The sequence below is a fragment of the Rhinolophus sinicus genome, chromosome 3 (assembly GCF_057876585.1).
Source record: "Rhinolophus sinicus isolate RSI-liver-muscle chromosome 3, RSI-T2T, whole genome shotgun sequence".
In the NCBI taxonomy this organism is placed as follows: Eukaryota; Metazoa; Chordata; class Mammalia; order Chiroptera; family Rhinolophidae; genus Rhinolophus; species Rhinolophus sinicus.
The window spans coordinates 45,261,030-45,282,704 of NC_142503.1; the positions used below are offsets into that span (position 1 = coordinate 45,261,030).

Consider the following 21,675-nt stretch of genomic DNA (forward strand, 5'->3'; position numbering starts at 1 on the left):
GAGAGAACAAGCTGAGAAGGTGAAATCGTGTCCTTTGCTCCTGATAGAATCTTAAAGAAAAAGCCCATAAAATATTTCAGACATGTAGAAAGTACAGAGACTTATAGAACAGAGCAGTCATGTACCCTCTGCTTGGATTTATGAAGTGTTAACATTTCATTTGTTATTTTTGCCTCCAATTCTTAAAGAATTTATCAATAATTCATTTACACATTCAAAATATTGTGTCGATGGACATGTTGGTTATTTGCACATTTTCTCTGTTATGAACACTCCTGTGATGAATGTTTTTTTGTGCTCATTGGCAAGAGTTTTTCTAGCCATCGCTATTTTGAAAACAAACTTCTGGGTGATTGATAAGCAGAAACAATAAGTGATAAATATTTCTGTAGCATGTTGACAAATATTACAGCCATTTTTTAATAACATACATTAAATAAGAAAAAATGCTCTTGTGATAGCCATTTAGACATAAAAATATGAACTTGTGCTGCCTACCATTTTTGGATTAATACTAGTGTGGTCTTTTGTTTTCAAAACAGATATTTGTATGACCATAAGGGAAAATGATGGAATATTGGAATTAGTAACAAAAACTGCTTTCATATGATAATTTAAGAAAACATCCATTACGTACTTCGCTTAATTTTCTTTGTGATATTATTTATTCCTATCTAGGGGTAATCTGTCAAACCCATATTTGTTGTTCTTTGTGTCATACTAATCTCTAAGTAAGAATATTTTTTAAGCTTTTATATCATATTCAGGATAACACAAAGTATTAACAACACTTGTTTGGAAAATTTCAGTATTCCTGTGACTAAGTGGCATTTTTTTACAGGACTTACTATTATTTGATTTAAAAATTATCCGTTTAATACAGTTTTGCTCATCTGTGGGTAGGTTATGAGTTTCTTCTTTCCATTAGTTGCTTAGGCTAATGGTCTACCTTGCCAGTCTTCTTCCTCACAGGGAGATTGTTCATAAACTTTGTGAAGGTATGACATAAGCCCTTCAAAATACTTTGATACAATAAGTTAAGAAACTTTTCCAAATGTTAAGTGGACTCCATTTTTAAAATGAAGTACAGAGACCAGTTAGTAATATCCCTTGATACTGCAATGTTTATGGGACTATAGATCCAGAAACTGTATAATTCACTGTTTGAGCTGTACCTCATGGGTTTCTTGTATGCTTGGATTCCAGATAGCGGTGGTCATGGGTTCCTGTACAGCAGGTGGTGCCTATGTGCCTGCAATGGCTGATGAAAATGTCATTATACGCAAGCAGGGTACCATTTTCTTGGGAGGACCCCCCTTGGTAAGAACATAATCTCAGTTGATTGAATAAAAATATACATAATATAAAGTTTACCATTTTAACCGTTTTTAAGTGTACATTTCTGTGGCATTGAGTATATTTACTTTGTTGTGCAACCATCACCATCATCCATCTCCAGAGCTTTCTCATCTTTTCCCTCTCAGGTTATCTCTGCTTTCAGTGGGCCCACTATCCCAACTCCCAGTGGACACGTGACCCCCCAAGGGTAGGCAGCCTCCATGCCAGGATTTGCTTAGTACCTAGATGGGGAATGGGTGAAAGGCTAGCCCTTAGCTCATACCCGCACCGAGTCATCTGCTGGAGAACATAACTCAGCACTGCCAGCCCAGAACAGTGATGACGTGCTGTCGTCCACCCTGTGACACCGTGGGGTGCATGCCTGACCCCTGATCCCACGCCGTGCCAGGCCTTCCCTGGGGGCAGATGTAACAGTTGCTAGGCAGGGGTGGGGAGGAGAAGGTAGAGCAGGCATCAGTTAGCAGGGAGCCAAGACCCCATCCCCGGGAGATGATAGGAGGCAGACTGACCAAGGGCTGAGGCTCTAAACCCCAACACATATGCCCCATTGCCCTGTCAGACTTCACTTACACGACACAAATTCAAAGATAAATTAGAATTTCAGTAGGGTGACTACTGAGCATTAAACTCCAAGCACAGGGCCCTTCCGAGAGGGGACCCTGTGCAACCTCACTGGTCACGGGCCTGTGATGCAGGACTAGACTGGATTATATCATCCTGGCTCTCCCTCACCTCTCCTTTGGTCAGCTCCATTCCAGTGATTTTCCGCAGTCATCACTCTGCTGTGTTTATATCACAATATGATCTTAGAGTTCAAAGGGATAGAGGGTAGGTGAAGACACAGGTCATCACTGCACCTTATGACAAAATGTCCCATTATATAAGTAAAATCCAAGAATATTAAATCAGTAAAAAGAAAAATGTCACATTATAAAACTATAAACTATAGATAATAATATTATTTATAATAATAGACAATCTATAGACAATGGGGTATGATTCATCCATAAAAGGAAATGAAGTTCTGACACATGGTACAACATGGATGAACCTTGAAAACATTATGCCAGACAACAAAGTGACAAATACTGTATAGTTCTACTTGTATGAAATATTTAGAATAGGCACATTCATAGAGACAGAAAGTATATTACGTAGTAGTTGCGAGGTCCTGGGAGGAGGGTGGAGTGGGGAGTGACTGCTCATGAGTACGGGGTGTCTTTCCAGAGTGAGGAGATGTTCTGGAGTTGGGTAGTGGTGATGGTTGCACAGTTTGTGAATATACTGAAAAGCACTGAACTGTATACTTTAAATGGTGAGCTTTACAGTATGTGAATTCTATCTCAGAAAGTAAGTTTATTGCTTCAAAAGTCTGTCAAAGAATCTTTGGTTTTGGAATATTAACACACACTTATTAAAAAGAATGTTAAAAAGAGATTATGGTTTGATGTGAAATAAGTGTATTTTCCAAATGATCCTGTTAATTTTTAATAACTTTTGAGGATCAAGTAAGTGTGAAGAGCTGCCATTTCAAATGTGGTAAAAGTCTCAAGGCATAATTCAAAAAGCCTGTGGTGTTTATTATTCTTTAATACTTCTCTAGCTTTATGTGATAGCTATCATTAGTTAATGACAGGAAGAGCCACTGAAAATTTACCTTTGTATGGTAAAGGGTACAAACTTTCATGAGTAGTTCTTGTTTATTTTTTATTAGAGAATGAATAAAGATATGAGTAAAACTTGAAACATCTTTTTGGGAATATAGGCAGCAGCATCATAGGATAATGCTAATTGTTTTCCAGAGATTTTGTCTAAAAGTCAGCAGTTATCAGTGGATTCAGGTTTAACTTGTACCTTAGAAAGAAGCAACTTAGCAGCCAGAGAAGTCTGCAGTTCTGTCACAGAACTGAACGTTGTTCAGTAGTCTACCATCAAAAGACTTGTTTGCAAGTCTTTTGCAAACAAAAGTCTTACTAGACAAGCAGCAGCAGCCTCATCTTCTTGAGAATTCTAAATTTTGACACTGCCTTTACTGAAAATTGAGAAAAGGCTTTGTAGGTTTCACACATAATGTGGGGTTGAGTTGCTATAGTTTTCAGTAGCTTAAAATGATTGAAAAAATGCATAGTTATAAGACAAGTTTTTGAAGGAGCTTTTTGATTTCCTGTCTTTTGTTTATCTTCTGAACTTGTTATTTAATAGAATGAGCTATTTTAATTTTCTCTTTGCACCTATCACTGTATCAAATGTTGTGGGTGTTCAACAAATATTAACCAATGACGAATTTTTATTTTCTTAGTCACATCCCTGAAAATAAACATAGTATATTGGTTGTTTATTCCTTTAACAATTTTAAATATCCAGACACCTTTTATAATTAGTTATTGTCTGGTCTGAAGGCTATTTTACACTGAATTTTTTTGGGAAGCAGAGAACCAGAAATTTAGGTCTGCATATGGAATTATTGGAGATAAAAATTTTAATTTCCTCTCCCCATGGAATAATTTTTTATTTAAGACAGAGCTTTCGATGTAGTGAATAAGTCATTTCTATGCTGTATTTTAATGTTCATTATTCTAATTAAAGTTTTTCCTGTTTGAAGAAAAAGAAACAAATCAATCAACTCAAAGAAGTAGAAATCAATAAGCAATTCCTACAGGATCACATTGGCATTTAGAACTAAATGATTTCTCTTTCTTTTACCTGTTAGAATTTCTCAGGCTGTAATTAAGTCATTCTTAATTTATTACTTGAGGTTTCTTTCTTTTTGGTCATATTCTGCTGAATCTTAGATGTGAGTAATCTTAGATATTTTTTCCCATCTTAAAGATATTATACCTTTAAGACTTTGTTTTAAGACGAGTTTTTCAGCATAGGGGAAATAAAGTCATTACTTCAGTACATTTATTGAGTGTTCAAAGATGAATAAATCACAGTTCCTGCCACCAAGGAACTCGCAGTATAGAGATGACAGAGACACATGCAAATTACTGATACAGTCTGGCAAGTGCCATGTTGGAGGTGTAAGCGGAATACTCTTGGATGATGGATAAACAAGCATTGCTGTATTAATACTGTGCAGTATCATTAATGATGAAAAGGTCTGGGTGGGTCAGGGAAAGCCACAGAGCAGGTGGGGCTTGAAGGATAAGCAGGGATTCACCAGGTGAACGAGAGGGAGAAGGGAGCCTAGGCAGTGGCAGCAGCACGTGCCCAGACAAGAAGGCTGTGCCGTGCACGGAGGCAGCCTAACGTAGGGGAGAGGGCAGGCTTTCTGGCCAGAAGTGCCTGGGTTCAGATCAAATTCCGTCACGTGCTCAGGAGCTGGGGGCAACTTCCTCAGTGACTCTGGGTTCAGATTTTTCATCTGTAGACTAGAGAAAATATGATCTAGGTTTGCTAGGTGGGTGGAATTAGAAAACAAAATGTTCTTCAGCTCTGTGAAAGAAAGTTGTAGGTATAGTCAGGTTGGGCGGTGCATGTTAGGAAAGCATTTTTATGTCTCGGATGGGCTGACTCACCATTGACTGTTCTCCTTGCCGTAGGTTAAAGCAGCAACTGGAGAAGAGGTGTCAGCGGAGGATCTCGGAGGTGCTGATCTTCACTGCAGGTGAAACGGAAGCAGTTGTTTCTTTCCAGGATTGATTTTCACTTGTTTTAAAAAACTTTAAAGTATTTTTCCAAGTGTCAAACTTGCCAGACAAACCATACTTTTATTTGTTGTTGATCTGCTGTTTTAGTGTTCAGTTCTTTGAACTGTAGAGTTGCATTTTTATGCTAGAACATCAGCTTTTTTATTGTACAAAGACTGGGGAGGTAGGTTTCTTACTTAACAAACATCCCTCAAGCACCTGTCATGTGTCAGGCACTGTTTTAGATATTTGAGAGAAGATATACATTGTCTTTGACCTTAAGGAGTTTGCATTCTAGTCAGGAAGGTGGGCAATAAACAAATAATTACCAAAAAACTATATAAATGTGTGTATGAGAAACGGCTTACTAAGGAGAAATGTAGGGAGAGCATGTGGAAGGTTGATCAGGCCCAGCGGTATGTAGCTGTTATGATTTTGTTAAATTAGCATTTGTTAAGTGGAGCACAGGGTGCTGGATCGGGAGCCACAGTGCTACAACAGACCACGAGAGAAGTTGGAATAGAGAAGTTTATTATTCACAGGTCCTGGAGGAAGTACATGGCATGCCTTGAGTGGTCACACAGGAAGGTCAAGGCAGCATGGGAAAAGGGAGAGGGAGAGGGAGCCTGGGACACACGTTTCTAATAGGGTCCCAGGTTGGAGTGCTTTGGGGTTCCTGGGCTAGGGCCAGATATTGGTCAGTTCAAACCAAACGAGTGGGGTTTTGGTAAGCCCCATGGGGGTCTTATCTAAGGGATGCATAAAGCATACAGGTGCTAGGAGGCAGGGGAGACAACTGATCACTACTGATCTAGTTTCACAACTGGAGGCAAAAGGAGCAATGAGTGAGGGAATGACTGGAGTGGAGGTGAGGTAGACAGAAAAGCTTAGAGGGAGAGCTTGAGTTTCTACCTGAGTCTGAACAGAATACTTGTTCATTTAGGTGAGCACAACTGTGTGAGTGGAGCTGCAGTGATACTCTCTTATCTGGTCATTTACTGACTGCTACAGGGAGATAGTGGAGTGGATGTTTTCACCTGGACAGAAAGGGGACACAGGTAGAATAGGGTGAGTGGGGTGCAGGACAGAGTGGACTGCCATTGTTTGTAGGTGCTTAATCAGGGAAAGTAGATAAAGATAATGTTTGAGGAGCATTAATTTTTTTTTAAAAAATTTTGAATGTTTAAAAAAAGTAATCTGTGCCCATGAAAGCTGTAGGCAGTGTATCAATTTAGGGTGTAGGTTCTAGAATTCATCTTTCATTTACTTCACTTATTACCCCTGTGACCAGACAAACTGCTTAACCTTGCTGAGTTTTATTTCCTCATGTGTTAAATGAAGATAGGAATAGTTCCTACCTCATAGCACAGTGTCTGGTGCATACTAAACACTCTATTAATATTAAAATCATGGGACAAAGATTACGTGGTGGTGGCTCTTTTTGGGGGAATAGTGTCATACAATTTACTAGTCACAAATTGCTTTGAGTTCTCTCTGTCTTTATAAATACATATTTATAACTCAGATTAGTCATCCGTAGGAGTTAATTGGACACAAAGGCATAATATAGTGGCTCATCAAAGCTTTCTCTTTCTTGTTCTATTGCTAACTACTAGGCAGTTTCTTTCTTTCTTTCTTTCTTTCTTTCTTTCTTTCTTTCTTTCTTTCTTTCTTTCTTTCTTTCTTTCTTTCTTTCTTTCTTTCTTTCTTTCTTTCTTTTTTTCTTTCTTTCTTTTTCTTTCTTTCTTTCCAAATAAATAAATACATTTTTTTCATTTTTATTTTATTTTTTTATTTAAGTATAGTTGGTATATAATCTTACATTGGTTATATTAGTTTCACATGTATAGTATACTGATTTGACATTTTTATACCTTACAATGTGATCACCCCACTAATTCTAGTAATCATTTGTCATCATGTGAACTTAATCACATTACTGACTGTATTCCCCTTCCCCTTTTCACCCATCCCCCCACCCCCTCCCTTGTGGTAACCATCCCTTTGGTCTCTGTTTCCATGAATCTGTTTTTGTTTTGTTTGTTTGTTTTGTTTTCGGATTCCACATATAAGTGAAACCATACAGTATTTGTCTTTCTCTGACTTATTTCACTTAGCATAATACCCACTAGATCCATCCACGTTGTTGCAAATGGCAAAGTTTTATTCTTTTTTTATTGCTACATAATATTCCATTGTGTTTGTGTGTATATACATATATGTACATATATGTATACATGTATATACATATGTGTGCATATACACATATATGCATCTGTATATACATATATGTGTACATATATGTAATGTATATATGTGTACACACACACACACACACTGTATTTTGCCATATATAATGTGATCCTGTGTATAATTTGCACCCATATTTTTGGCCCAAACTTTTAGGGAAAAACTTTTAATTTTTTAATTCAAATTTTTATTTGTTTACATTTAGATACTTGTTTTTTGTATTATAAAGGAATTTTAGCAATTATTTTCTAACATGTTATGGTACAAGAAATTTTATGTAACAAATAATTACAAAACACAACAACAGATACAAGGTATAAGAAATTTTAGGTACCGGTAACAAATTTATGATATTTATGCATCATAGAAGGGCAAGAACTCTTCATTGTTCCAAGTTTATCGTAAGTTCAACAAAACCAATTATCGTATTCCAGAGTATTATTTTGCACATGGATATCATTATTGATTTCTAAAGTTACACTTTTAACTCATAAGCATAAATAAAAGAGTTAAAAACATTTATACGTAAGCATAAATAAAAGAGTTAAAAACATTTATTCAGATATGGAATCAGTACTACCCATGTATAATGTACATCCTTAGTTTTTCCTCATAAATTTGGGCATAAAAGTGCGCATTATACACAGCAAAATACAGTATATATGCCACATCTTCTTTATCCATTCATCTGTCGGTGGGCATCTAGGTTGCTTCCATATCTTGGCTGTTGTAAATAATGCTGCAGAGCACATAGACATGCACATATCTTCTCAAACTACTGTTCTTGTTTTTTGGGGATAAATACCTAGAAGTGGAATTACTGAGTCATAGGGCATATTTGTTTTTAGTTTTTTGAAAACAGTATATCTATACTGTTTTCCATAGGGGCTGCACCATTTTGCAGTAACACCAGCAGTGCACAAGGATTCCCTTTTCTCTACATCCTCACCAACACTTGTTATCTGTTGACTTTTTGATAATAGCCATTCTGCCTGGTGTGAGGTGGTATCTCACTGTGGTTTTGATTTGCATTTCCCTGATGATTAGTGATGTTGTGCATCTTTTCATATGTTTGTTGGCCACTGATCTTAGAACTGAAAGCTTTTCACCATTGAGTATGATGTTAGCTGTGGGTTTGTCATACATAGCATAGCCTTTAACAAGGTGAGGTAAGATTCTTCTATACCCATGTTGTTGAGAGTTTTATTTTAATCATAAATGGGTGTTGAATTTTGTCAAATGGTTTTTCTGCATCTATTGAGATAATCATAGGATTTTTATCCTCGGTTTTGTTGATGTGATGAATCACATTAATTGTTTTGCAGACTTTGAACCATCCTTACATCCCTCATAAATCCCATTTGATCATGGTGTATAATCTTTTTACTATACTGTTGAATTCCGTTTGCTAGTATTTTATTGAGAATTTTCCATGTGGGTTCATCAGGGATATTGGCCTATAATTATTTCTTTGTGGAGTCTTTGTGTGATTTTGGTATCAGGGTGATGCTGGCCTCGTAGAATGAGTTTGGAAGTGTTCCTTCCTCTACAATTTTTTGGAATAGTTTGAGAAGGATAGGTACTAACTTTTCTTTAAATGTTTGGTAGAATTCACCTGTGAAGCCATCTGGTCCTGGGTTTTTGTTTGTTGGGAGTGTTTTGGTTACTGCTTCAATTTCATCGCTAGTAATTGGCCTGTTCAGATTCTCTGTTTCTTCCTTTATTTTTGAAAGGTTGTATGTTTCTAAGAATTTATCCATTTCTTCTAGACTGTCAAATTTGATGGCATATAATTGTTCATAGTATTCTTTAATGATCCTTTGTATTTCTGTGGTGTCGGTTGTAATCTCTCCTTTTTCATTTCTGATTTTATTGATTTGTTTTATCTCTCTTCTTGATGAGTCTTGCTAGAGGCCTGTCAGTTTTATTTATCCTCTCAAAGAAGCAGATCTTAGGTTCATTAATGTTTTCTATTTTTCTATTTCATTTATCTCTGCTCTGATCTTTATTATTTCCTTCCTTCTGCTTACTTTGGGTTTTGTTTGTTCCTCTTTTTCTTGTTTCTTTAGGTGTAAGTTTAGATTGTTTATTTGGTGTTGTTTTCCTATTTCTTGAGATAGACCTGTATAACTATAAACGTTCCTCTTAAACTGCTTTTGTTGCATCCCATGGATTTTGTAAGGTTGTGTTTTCATTTTCATTTTCTCAAGGTAGTTTTTGATTTCCTGTTTGATTGCCTCTGTGATCCAATGGTTGTTCAGAAGCCTGGTGCTTAATCTCCAGTTTTTTTTCCTGCAGTTCATTTCTAATTTCATGCCATTGTGATCAGAAAATATGCTTGATATAATTTCAGTCTTTTTGAATTTATTGAGGCTTATTTTGTGACCTAATACTAGGCAGTTTTTATTTTTTTAATTTCAATTTTACTTCTTTTTAATTGGGGAATATTGGGGAACAGTGTGTTTCTCCAGGGCCCATCAGCTCCAAGTCCTTGTCCTTCAATCTAGTTGTGGAGGGCGCAGTTCAGCTCCAAGTCCAGTCACCGTTTTCAATCTTAGTTGCAGGGGGTGCAGCCCACCATCCCAGATTTGAACCGGCAACCTTGTTGTTGAGAGCTCATGCTCTAACCAACTGAGCCATCCAGCCGCCCCTCCTGCAGCTCAAGGCAGCTCATTGTCTTCAATCTAGTTGTAGAAGGTGCAGCTCACTGGTCCATATGAGAATCGAACCAGCAACCCTGTTGTTCAGAACTCGTACTCTAACCCACTGAACCATCCAGCTGCCTCATACTAGGCAGTTTTTAAAAGAAAGCATTTTATTTTAAACACTTACTGATTTGGAAGCAGTTTTTTCTGCTTTTATTTGCATTCTGGATTACTAGTGTAGCCAAAAGTCAGCAATTGTAGCTAGCATTGCGTATGTAGCATTTAAAAGATGTGGTCAATTGTAAATGTTGTATTACAGAAACGGAAGGGGCTGCCATTTGCAAAGCCATTGGAGGGCCATAATGAGGAGTAAATATGGTCTCTGCTCTTATTCAGAGGTGGAGAGTAACATTAAACCACTATGAGAGCCCAATTTTAAGAAATGTCTCCCAAGGATTTAGCATTTTCCCTAGCCAAGACATCAAAATTTAGATCACAGCTGCTTAGTCCTTATTCATAAAATGAGCCAAATTCTATTTTTTTCAGTATCTATTTTTGCCCGACTTTATGGTTTTCTTATACTTTATTAGAAAGTCATGGCATATCTACATCTGAAATAACAAGCCATGTAATCAGAACAGAACTAATAACCAGAGCAAGCCCCTGGCTTCATTCACACTGAATTTGAAATTGAACTGGAACGTCCATGGCCCTTTATCACAGAAGCACTTTATTAATACGCATTTTTAGCCATGGTGTGAGGGATAATGTTTTGAAGCCTTTGTGTTTGTTACCCTGCTGCAGCTTAAAACTGGGTATCACTTTGTAAGGAGGGGGCTCAGCAGTTTCTCAGAAACGAGAGGCCATAGCTGGCATCTTCATTAGGAGCTCAGTTAGGAAAAAACACGTTTTGTTAACAACAGCATCACAACGTTGTGCCATCTGTGGTTGAACTTTGTCACATAGAGTTGTATTTGAGTTGCCCGGCATGAGCATTAAATAGGAGTCCTCGTCAGCAAGGCCATGGTCTAGTAGAAGGAGATCAAGACTGAGACATAGAAGGCGTGGGTTCTTCTGCAGCTACTGGTGGTCCTAGGGCAAGGTTCTTATGCGTACCTAGTTTTTCCTGTTTGTGAAATAAGGATAACACCAGGGACATCACCATGTTTGCCAGGGACATTATGAAGATCAAATTAGGTAACATTTGTTGAAGTGTTTTGGAAGTAAAAATTAATGTCATCCTTAGATGAGAGAAGCTATTTGGGGTTTAAGATATTTAATTATTTTCCTTTTCCTTTTCTGATTATTTAGTGTGTTTTACTCTGTAGAAAGTCTGGAGTCACTGACTACTATGCTTTGGATGATAATCACGCCCTTCACTTAACTAGGAAGATTGTGAGGAATCTAAATTATCAGAAGAAATTGGATGTGAGTAGGATATGTTCTTTTATCTTTTATTTTCCTGAAAAGCATTTTGGCTTAAGTTGTCTTGAAATAATGTCTTAAATTTGTTAATATGATTTTTCTATTTTCTGCAGGTTACCATTGAGCCTTCTGAGGATCCTTTATTTCCTGCTGATGAATTGTACGGAATAGTTGGTGCTAACCTTAAGAGGAACTTTGATGTCCGAGAGGCATGTAAACTTTGAGCTGTAAACCTTTCTGTCAGTCTCTTTATGTGTGTATCCATTTTTAAAACTAAAGGTTGTTTAGATATATTCATGCCCAGGAACTGTGGTGGATTCGGTCAGGAGTGACATTTAAGGGAAAGGTATCTTTCTATAGTGTAGGTATCATTGATACACATGAAGGGGGGGGGGGGGATTCTTAATTATTGGGAAGTTTTCATTGAACAATGACAGCTTGGTTTATTCCTAAATAATACCTGTGAACATTAGGAATGATGGAGGGCAACTTCCGCTATTAACATTTCTTTTCAATGTTCTTATTTCAGGAAATAGATGAAATGTCAGTAAGTTGTTGAAAGATAAACATATCCTTTTAGATCAATAATTGTATTAGCAAAGATTAGACTTTTGATTCCAGTGGATGTTGCTATGGTTACAGATAGTCGACCTAGTCTTTTCTAGCCTAGATTGACAATTTTTAGTGTTTGCATATATAATAGCATGTAGTCTTTCATTTTGTTCAGTATCCAGAGCTGGCAGAATATTTTTTAAATTAGAAAATTACCATAATCCAGATTCTGCCTTCATATTTTGTTACTTTTTCAATAATGAAACTATTATTGTACTAATTGTAAAAAATGTAGATAATATAGAAAAACATAAAATTACTTATAATTCTACAATCCAGAGAACGCTGGTAATATTTTGGTATTTTGGCTTATGTGTATACATTTTTATGTAGTTGAGATTATATATATATATATATATATATATATATATATATATATATATATATATATATGTGTATATATATATATATATATATATATATATATATGTATACATATAAATGAATTCTGCTTTTCCCAATTTAAATTATAAATATTTGCCCATTATTTAAAAGTTTTTCATGAAACATTTTCCATGCCTATGTCCTAATTCCTATGATAGTACCTGGCAACATGGTAGGCACTCAGTAAATATTTTTTCGAATGAACTGATAGCTATAATATCCCATTTACAGATATATAGAGTTACTTATTTTAGGCAATACCTTACTATTGTTAGAGGGTCTTAAATCCTGGATTTTTATGCAGCTTCAGTTTGGCAAGATGACTTAGTTAACTGTAAGTTTTAGAATTAGGATTTTAGTTTGACTTTCCAACTGATTACAGGCACAAAAAAAATGGTATTTACAATCTGATGTGCCTGAAAAATGAGTAGTTCCAGATAGCCGAATTTTCTAGATAGCTAAGAATTCATCCTCTTAAGCATAAACACTTTTTTTCATTTATTCAACAGTATTTATTAAGTACTTTTTCTATGAAGGTATTATTTCATGTACCTGGGGCACAGAAATGAGCAAAAAAACAGATGCAAATCCATGCCTTCAAAGTAGTTCCATTTCATTTTAATGGAGATCTTCTTATAAAGATAGTCTCTTGCCTTTTTAAATAGTATCCTGGACTTTCACCTTCTGCTAGCTCATGTGCATCCTTGTAATGACAATTTATTACATTTTTCTGTAATAGCAAATTAGCTTTGTATGGAAGTCTTTCTAGTATATTGATCTGTGGGGTAGAACTGGAATAGGAGTCAGAAAGCCCAGACGCCAGTCCTCGTCTCCCTAGTCAGTGGTACTGGGATGGAAACCCTGAGCATCAGTTTCAGCTTTTACATATAGGAATAGTCGTGCTACTAATATGTACTGTGTCTACTTTCTGAAGTTTGAGTCTTTGTGAAGATGAGTTACTATGTTTTATATGGCTGAGTGGTGTTCATCATAAAGCAATTAGAAAGTAGTTTCACACTACGTGGTGCTAGGTTGCTGTGCCCTTTGAGCCGCTTTATCTTTGCCGGGAAGAATGGTGGTTATGTGTTGATTGTTTTTTAAAAGATGCAATTTTGGTGGCACATAGCACTTAGAACAGATAACTGTTAATATTTCCATTATATAATTGGACCTTTTAGGAAAATAACTAAAAAATAGTTCAAAGAAACTTTTGCTTTTTGGAAAGAAAGATATTGGGAAGCAGTCACTCATTTTTCAGCCTTTGCATCTTGCAAATTAGAGTGATGTGGTAAATAGGAAAAAGGAAGTTCAAATTAGATAGAAAAATGACGTGTATCATCTAAAATAGTTTCTGAAGAAATTTGGAATATGCTTTATGTTTGGAACTCTTTGAAATAGCTCTGATGCATAATGATGAACCCCAAGGATAAATTATTTAGTAATTTCTACTCCTTTTAGATTAGTTATATACAGAGGGTGCCAAAAAAGTGTATATACATTTTAAGAAAGGAAAACACTGTATTAAAATTGTAGCACTCAATATATACCAATAACAAAAGATGAATACAAGTCATGTGTGTACATTTTTTTGGCACCCTGGTATATGTGGGTTGATCATTCGGTTATATCAGATTCACAATCAATGAACTTTTATTGAAGGTGTGAGAGAGGAAGAAACTTTCCTCTACCCATTAAGGTTCTTCTGGCTGATCTAAGAATTAAATCTACATGGGGCAGATGAGATTCAAAAAGAGAAAAATAACCAAATTTAATTATACTGACGGGGGTGCCAGAAAATGTATACAAGTGGACACTTTGGTCAACGTTGCTCAAGCAGTAGTTTGCCATAATCAGAAGTGTCTGGATGCTGATGGTAACCACTTTGAGCGCCTCTGGTAATTGCAGAAGTCAAACGTGACTTGCATTCATCTTTTGTTATCGGTATATATTGAGTATTACAATTTTAATAGTTTTTTACTTTCTTAAATGTGTATACATTTTTTTGACACCTTCTGTATATTATGTAGGAGAACCCAACATACATGAGAGAATCAGAGACCGGTTCAGGGATAAAAAACAAAATGAGGTATATATGGCATTTTGAGCTAAGAATGAGGTAAGGTGTCTTGGAGCTTCATGGGAGAGGAAGGTCATTTGCAGGACAGTAAGAACATATGTTCAGTAATTAGAAGTTTGCCCTGTCTTATAGATCGGTCATAAAAAGTTATTTCTGGTGATGACTCTTATTATGGGCAAGGCCCCAAATTTACATTCTTTAAGGGAGAGGTAAAAGTTTCTCGTGAGCCCACAGGGTCTTAGTTGCCTTCAGCTCAAAGTAATCCGCGTGCCACAGTAGGACATCTCAGGTAGGCCTGTTCTGAACCTCTACAAAGGCTTGATAATAACAGCTACCTTTTAGTAGCAGCCAGGAAGTGTGCTGTAGTTAGCACTTTTTAAGTATTATTATTTAAAACAACAACAACAGCAACAGATGAGGAAGCTGAGGCTGAGAGGATTTTAGGTAACCAGCCTGTGAGTCTTGTTTCTCAGTGCTAGATCTGGGAGTCCGAGATGGTTCTTCATCTCAGCATTAGTTTCTTCGGTTCCTTTACTACTAGGTCATCACAACTTCACAACTTTGTCCCATCTTTGCAGAAGTGACAGCTGAGACTCAGAGGGGTTAGATGACTTACTCCAGGACACACAAATCACATGCGCTACCTTAGGTTGGAGCTTCAGTCTTCTGAGTCTAAGCTCCATACCTTGCTTTCTGATAGAATCCCTGACCCTCACCCAAGACATTTGAACAGCCACTGAGGCTTTGCGACTAGCAACCAGCCCACAGAGTCTCTCTGCTTCTCTGGTATGCAACATGGTGCTGTTGCTTTTATGGTGAAGTGTAAAATCTGAGCCCAGAATGACTTTGGGGCATTAACCATGCATACAGAGTGAAATACTAGCGAGATTTTCTGTGTGGGGTGAAATTTTGTGAAAGTAACAACTTCACTCTGAATTTGTTTTCCTTATAAATAACTTTAATGCAACAATTCTTTTGTAATATAATTTCTCAGGGACATTGTTATTTTCCCTCTTAGGTCATTGCTAGAATCGTGGATGGAAGCAGATTCAATGAGTTCAAAGCCTTATATGGAGACACATTAGTTACAGGTATAAAGATGAACTGAAAATGTGAACATTTTCTGATGCTTGGAAAATAAGTGATGTCTTGTCTCAAAGCTTTAATGCACTTGACGTGAGCTTTGTTATTTAGAGCAGTACAAATGTGTGAGTCAGTGTTCAAAGGAGCTGATTTATAAAGATCATTTGTAGCTGAACAGCTTCATGGATCCAGAGAGTTTAAAATGATGATGTTTAGATGCTGTGGTGTAGGCCCTTATCTTTGACTCTGTGGCATTAGCTGTATAAAAAGTTTCTTATCATAGCAAAATGAGCAGAAATGTTTGTAGCTCTTTTTGTTTCTCTGGATAAATGTATTTATTTTGAAAATTTGAGCACTGTTTACTTTATTCTTTAGTCTCCAATTTACCTGGCAAGTTTCATACGCTATTTAAGTCTTCTCCAAAGGATGTAGCCTGAGTTAAGCCTTCTGACGGGCCTCTGTGTAGGTTTTATGCTGATTTATGCAAACACTAGATTAAGAATACAGGACAGAATACCACGCCTGAAAAAACAAAATAAGGATGTTTATAAAAGTTAATTCATTCATCTGAAGTGTTAAATTTGTAGGCCTTTGAAGAAAAATATTTGAAACATAGATGCTAGACCCGTAATAATCTATTTTGGACAAATGGCAAAACAAATGTGGGCATTTTATTTGGTCTTATAAAAGCTCGAAAATATAGCTGTTAGTCTGAAGACAACATATCAGGGTAGAAGAAACAACTAACTGCCAAATTCCAAATTGCAAACATACTTTGAGGCTTAAGGATAAGTCACAGCACTTTCTCCTGGTCTGATTTAGGAGCAAGAGAAGGGTTCACACTGAGAGTGGAATTTATGTTGTTGTATTTCGGTGTTTAAGTGATTAAGGGCTTTTGTCTGATATATAGACAGGATTTGTCACTAAATAGTTCAGGATGGAACCCTCATTGTGCAGCAGTTTAAAGCAAGTCAGAGCTGTTACTGCTGCTTTCTCACAGATGGATGGCTGTCTTTGTCATCTATTTTGATGTGTGTGTCCTGTATTTGCTAAAAGTCTTGTGGCACCTTTGCTCACTGGAACACTAGGGATATATCCAGTTTCCTCTATCTCTTCTTGACTGTACTGGAATTCAAATAAGGTTGGGGAAAGGGGAGGGGAGTGAGAAGAAGAGGGGAGTGAGAGGGTGAGGGAGGAAAATGAGAGGGTGCAGGAGCATTGAGAGGGTGAGGTGGGTGATGAAAGGGTGAGGGGACAATGAGAGAGTGGGGGAAATGAGGGTGAGGAGGGATGAGAGGGTGAGGGGGGATGAGAGGGTGAGGGGGGATGAGAGGGGGAGAGGGGATGAGGATTAGGGGGGTATGAGAGGAGGGAGCTATAAGGGGGGGAGCGAATGAGGAGGGGGAAGAACAGATTTTTCTGAGGATCAGGTGTCCCTGGCAGCTCTTAGGGGTTTACACTTGCCATATGTTGGCTCTAGTAGTTTCTTGGACATTTTGCTTTCCTGTTTGGTCCATGGGAAGCTGGTGAAGGTGTTTCTTCCATGGGGGTGCCTAGTATAGCACCCTACTCAGCAGGTCCTGTGCCTGGAGATCTCAGGCAGGGCTAGGGGTGGGTTGAAAGTCTAAATAGCTACGAGGGCAGTTAGAGGGCAGTATACCTTCACTGTAGCACCTTACTGCTGAGAGATAGGTGAGATTCCCAGCTCCTTTGGTGGGTGGGGCAGGACTCTAAGTTGATCGCCAGGCCTTCTGGGAAGTTCACCTCTCTGCATTGCCTCTGTAAGTGGCATTGCACTTAGGGTGTGCAGCATAGACTTTAGGCCTGAAAGATGAAAAGAAATCTGGGTGACCATCAAATCAGTGTTTCATTTTACCACATTAAATAAACACACCAATTAAAAAATAAATCATGACAAGACCAAAGTTAAAAACAAATCTTTAAAAATTCAGCATTCTGGCTTATCAACAGGTTGACATTCTCTTATCCATTAATTTTTTGAGCACCTGCTGTGTGTTTAGCATCGCTCTGTGGGTATCTCAGCAGCAGCCTGTCCGGCTTAAGCTTGGAGACAGAGTCTGGTTCCAGTTTGGTAGCGTGCTTTCTCTGACCCACTTTAACTAGCACAGCTCGTTGATTCTGCGTTCCAAGTATTTGACATCTATATATAGTCATAAGTGGGCTTGTTGAAAATCATTCTTGGGAAGGTCTCTCTAGTGAAGTTCTTCAGGTTCACAAAATAATTAGCCTCCTGAAATCACCTGTGTGTGTGTGGAGTGGTAGTAGAAGTGGTGATGAGATATAAGTGAAACTTGTGGAAGGGAGAAAGAAAAAAAGATGCAGACCCAGAGAAGATGAAGGTGGAGTGATTCATTCTTCTAAGCTTCAACTGGATTTCTTATTTAAAACTTGGTCACCACCAGGCTTGATGGTGTTCCTGCTTTTTTTCCCTTTTTTAAAAATTGCCGTTGCTGAATGTATCCTCAGTATTTGAAAGGCCAGTCATTATCACAGGCTTTTTTCAGGCAAGCAAGTCACCTGAAACTGGCCAACAGCTCTGAACGTTGAGCTTTAAAAGGCTCTGCATCTTTGATTTGTTCTATTTCAGAATATCCTTCATGTCTGTTGCATAGTGGGCACTCAGATACATGTTACATGAATGAATGGATGACACACTAACCCAGTAATCCAACCAGCCAGACAAGTGGATAACTATATACATAACCCACCCCTTCCAAGAAAGCAAAACACCCAGACTCTAGTACCTTAGAAACAAAGTGTGACATGAGCTGTTTCGTACCATAGACAAAATCTCTATTTTAAACTTTGACTTGGAAGTACAGAATGTTAAATATATCTGTTTGCGGTGAATTAAAAGTCCTCTGAAATACATAAATCTTTTTTTCAATTTTCTTTTGAGGATTTGCTAGAATATTTGGATACCCAGTTGGTATCATTGGAAATAACGGAGTTCTCTTTTCTGAATCTGCAAAAAAGGTAAGTACTGTTAAACATGCTTCAAGATTGTCTGTTTTAAAACATAATGAACTTTCAAGATCAAGTAATGCATGAAAATTTATTGCATAAAAGCTTTAAGATATTTAACCAGATGCCTTAGCAAAAAGAACACTGTGTGTGCAAGTCAGCATGTATGTGTGTGCACGTGTGTTACCACGTTTCCCTGCAAATAAGACCTAGCCAGACAATCAGCTCTAATGCATCTTTTGGAGCAAAAATTAATATGAGACCCGGTATTATATTATATTATATCATATCATATCATATCACTCGGTCTTATATTATAGTAAGATAATACGGGGTGTCATATTACTTTTTGCTCCAGAAGACACATTAGAGCTGATTGTCTGGCTAAGTCTTATTTTCAGGGAAACACGGGAGTGTTTGAAACAGTTTTTGTGGAGGTTTACATGAACGTGCTGAACCATCTTGAGCATTGTTAAAATTTAAATTTTGGGGGGGAAAGTTCTTATAAGCTACTTGAATTATAACTTTTGTGGGCGATATATACATATTCTAAGAATGCTGGAATACTTGTCTTGAAAGTGTTTTACTCTCTAGTGCTTCATGTACTTGAGGGATTCAAAGATACTTTCCAGATGGTTCTGAGACATGATCTGTTTATTCTATCCCATCATCACTTTAATTTGATACTGTTTTCACTTTTTGCAAAAGGAAAGATAGTGGGTCTTCTTACTGAAGCTCTGGTTTTAAATGAGGGAATTCATGAATATCTTTTGGTTTAGTATTCTGTTTCATACATCATTGTCTCAGATTTACCTAAACTTAAATAATTAACTTAAATAAATGTAATTCATGTACTTACTTGGTAGTGTTTTCTTCAGGAAAAAAAAATGTTAAGCCTTGTGTTTCCTCTTCAAATGACAGAGTAAATAACAAGGTTAAGGGTCTCTTATTGATGCAGGTAACAGGCAGTTAAGCTCTTTCAGACCCTAATTGAGGAAGAATTTGTGTTTGTTTTACGGTAAAACAAAGAATTTGTCTTTGTTTTACCAGTGAAGTCAGTTTCTTCATCCTGCTATCGGTTATTGTTTCCCCACTGTGATTATAAAACAAAAACAAGTGAAAATAGGGAAAATAAAAATCACCTACACTCATACCAGAAATAATCTTGAGTAACATTTTATTATGGTTCCTTAGTTTTTCCTATCTCTCTCCTACCTTTTTAAAAACAAAATTGGTGTTGCCGTATGCAGTTGTCCCTCAGTATCTGCAGGGGATTGGTTCCACAAACCCCCGCTCCCCCACGGGTACCTAAATCTTTGGTTGCTCAAGTCCCTTGTGTAGCATGGCGTAGTATTTGCATATAATCTGTGCACATCCTCCCATTACTTTAAATCACCTCTACATTACTTACAATACCTAATAGAATACAAATGCTCTGTAGATAGTTGTTATACTGTATTGTTTAAGGAATAATGACCAAAAAAAAGTGTACATATTCAGTACAGACTCTACCACCATAGGCCTAACTACATAGTACACTTCAGCAACAAAGTGAAAAAACATTTTTTTTAAATATTTTGGATCCATGGTTGTTGATTGAATCTATGGATGTAGAACCCGTGGTATAGAGGGTCAGCTGTATATAGAGGTTTTGCTTGTTTTCATTTAATAATATATATAGTGTTTCTAAAATGTTAAATATTCCTGAAATAATCTCTTTTAATGAATATATAATATACTTATTTCAATAGAGGAAATGTCAGACTGAGGCCAAGAAAATCCACCTAGTTTGGTTTGGTGGCTTGGTACAAATAAACTGGGGAGAAGTTATGTTTGGCTTCAATCTGATTTTTCATTTATAGAAGTAAGCCCTAAAAGTCTGTGTGATTTCCTTATTCTTGTATTGAGGTTGAGCAATTCCTTTGCAATTTTGTACTTGCCAGGGCATTTCCTGCAAAGTTAAATGTATCTGCAGATAGAGAGTAAAATATAAAGGAAATGGTTTATAAAGGTTTTCTTACTCAAATAATCTTTAGAAGATAGGGAAAGGAATAGTTATATTTTTGTGTTATTAAATAATTTATTTCCTAAACTCAAGGTTAGAAGGTCTCTAGCACTCATCTAAAATCCCATTTATTTGGGGGTGTGTTGGTAAGAAAGATATTACTCTAATCTTGGTGCATGAAAGAATTTCAGATGATCATGAAAACATAAATGTCATCATAGATCTCCCTAAAGAGATTATGTTCTATCTTTTTTAAAGTGTTGAACTAGGGAATTGTAGTGAGGCTCAGAAATCCTCACTGATAAGCAGTCCTTTCTTCTGTGTTATTGGGGTTTCACTTGCTGTTCGGAATGTTTGTGATTGACTTGATCCCTGATACAGCACGTGTCCTCCAGCCATGTGCCAGTGGTCACACACGTGACTGTGCCAACACGTGCAGTACAAACCACAGCCACATGTCCCATTGATAATGGGGCTGCACGGTAGTTCTGTTGTTACTGTTACTCTACGGTCAGATTAGCCAAGCAAAGGCTAATCTTGGGTCTTTTCTTTGACCCAAGTGTGGTATTTGTAGGCTGCAAGATGATTACAGATTTGTTCACCCCCTTTATAAAGATTTTTATCTTACTTGCTTATAGGGGGCTCACTTCATCCAGTTATGCTGCCAAAGGAATATCCCTCTGCTCTTCCTTCAGAACATTACTGGTAAGGAAATAGTGTAATCATTTTGGCTGCGTTCATTCTAGAGCTGCACTGTCCAGGATGGCTCATGTATTGGACAGAGCAGACATAGAACACTTCCATCAAAGCAGAAAGGTCTATTGGATAAACTCTTCCTAGAGTCTCTTTAAAGGTTAATGTCTCATGAATCTTAAATATTTTGGGGGGGTTTATCCACATTTTTAAGTGAGGCAGTTTCTGAGTTACGGTAATGCAGGCATTTGAGTGGCCTCCCCTTGCTCCTGCACGAACACACCCGCACACCCAGAGAGCAGCAGAGCTTTTTCTTGACCCTCTCTCACCACTGCCTGAGGATGTTGTCTGGCCCGTCGTCCCTTTCTCAGTACTTTGTTCCCCTTAAAGGATTTCAAGCACCTGCTATGGTCCTCACTTTTCCTCATCTTTTATTATGCAGTTAATTCTACCTCAGGCGACATCTTTTTAAAATGTACATGCACATCCTGAACCGCAGTCTGGGGATTTGAGTTTTGACTCCAA

General features: G+C 37.2%; 1 protein-coding gene across 1 annotated transcript in view; it reads left to right on the plus strand.

Moving 5' to 3' along the window:
* Positions 1-21,675, plus strand: part of MCCC2 (methylcrotonyl-CoA carboxylase subunit 2) — a 55,427-nt gene that overhangs the window by 24,024 nt on the left and 9,728 nt on the right. The window contains exons 7-13 of the mRNA XM_019728086.3: positions 1,207-1,320; positions 4,905-4,969; positions 11,215-11,314; positions 11,425-11,520; positions 15,403-15,475; positions 18,388-18,464; positions 21,096-21,162. Coding sequence (XP_019583645.1) covers positions 1,207-1,320; positions 4,905-4,969; positions 11,215-11,314; positions 11,425-11,520; positions 15,403-15,475; positions 18,388-18,464; positions 21,096-21,162 — 592 coding nt within the window. The remainder of the gene's footprint in view (positions 1-1,206; positions 1,321-4,904; positions 4,970-11,214; positions 11,315-11,424; positions 11,521-15,402; positions 15,476-18,387; positions 18,465-21,095; positions 21,163-21,675) is intronic.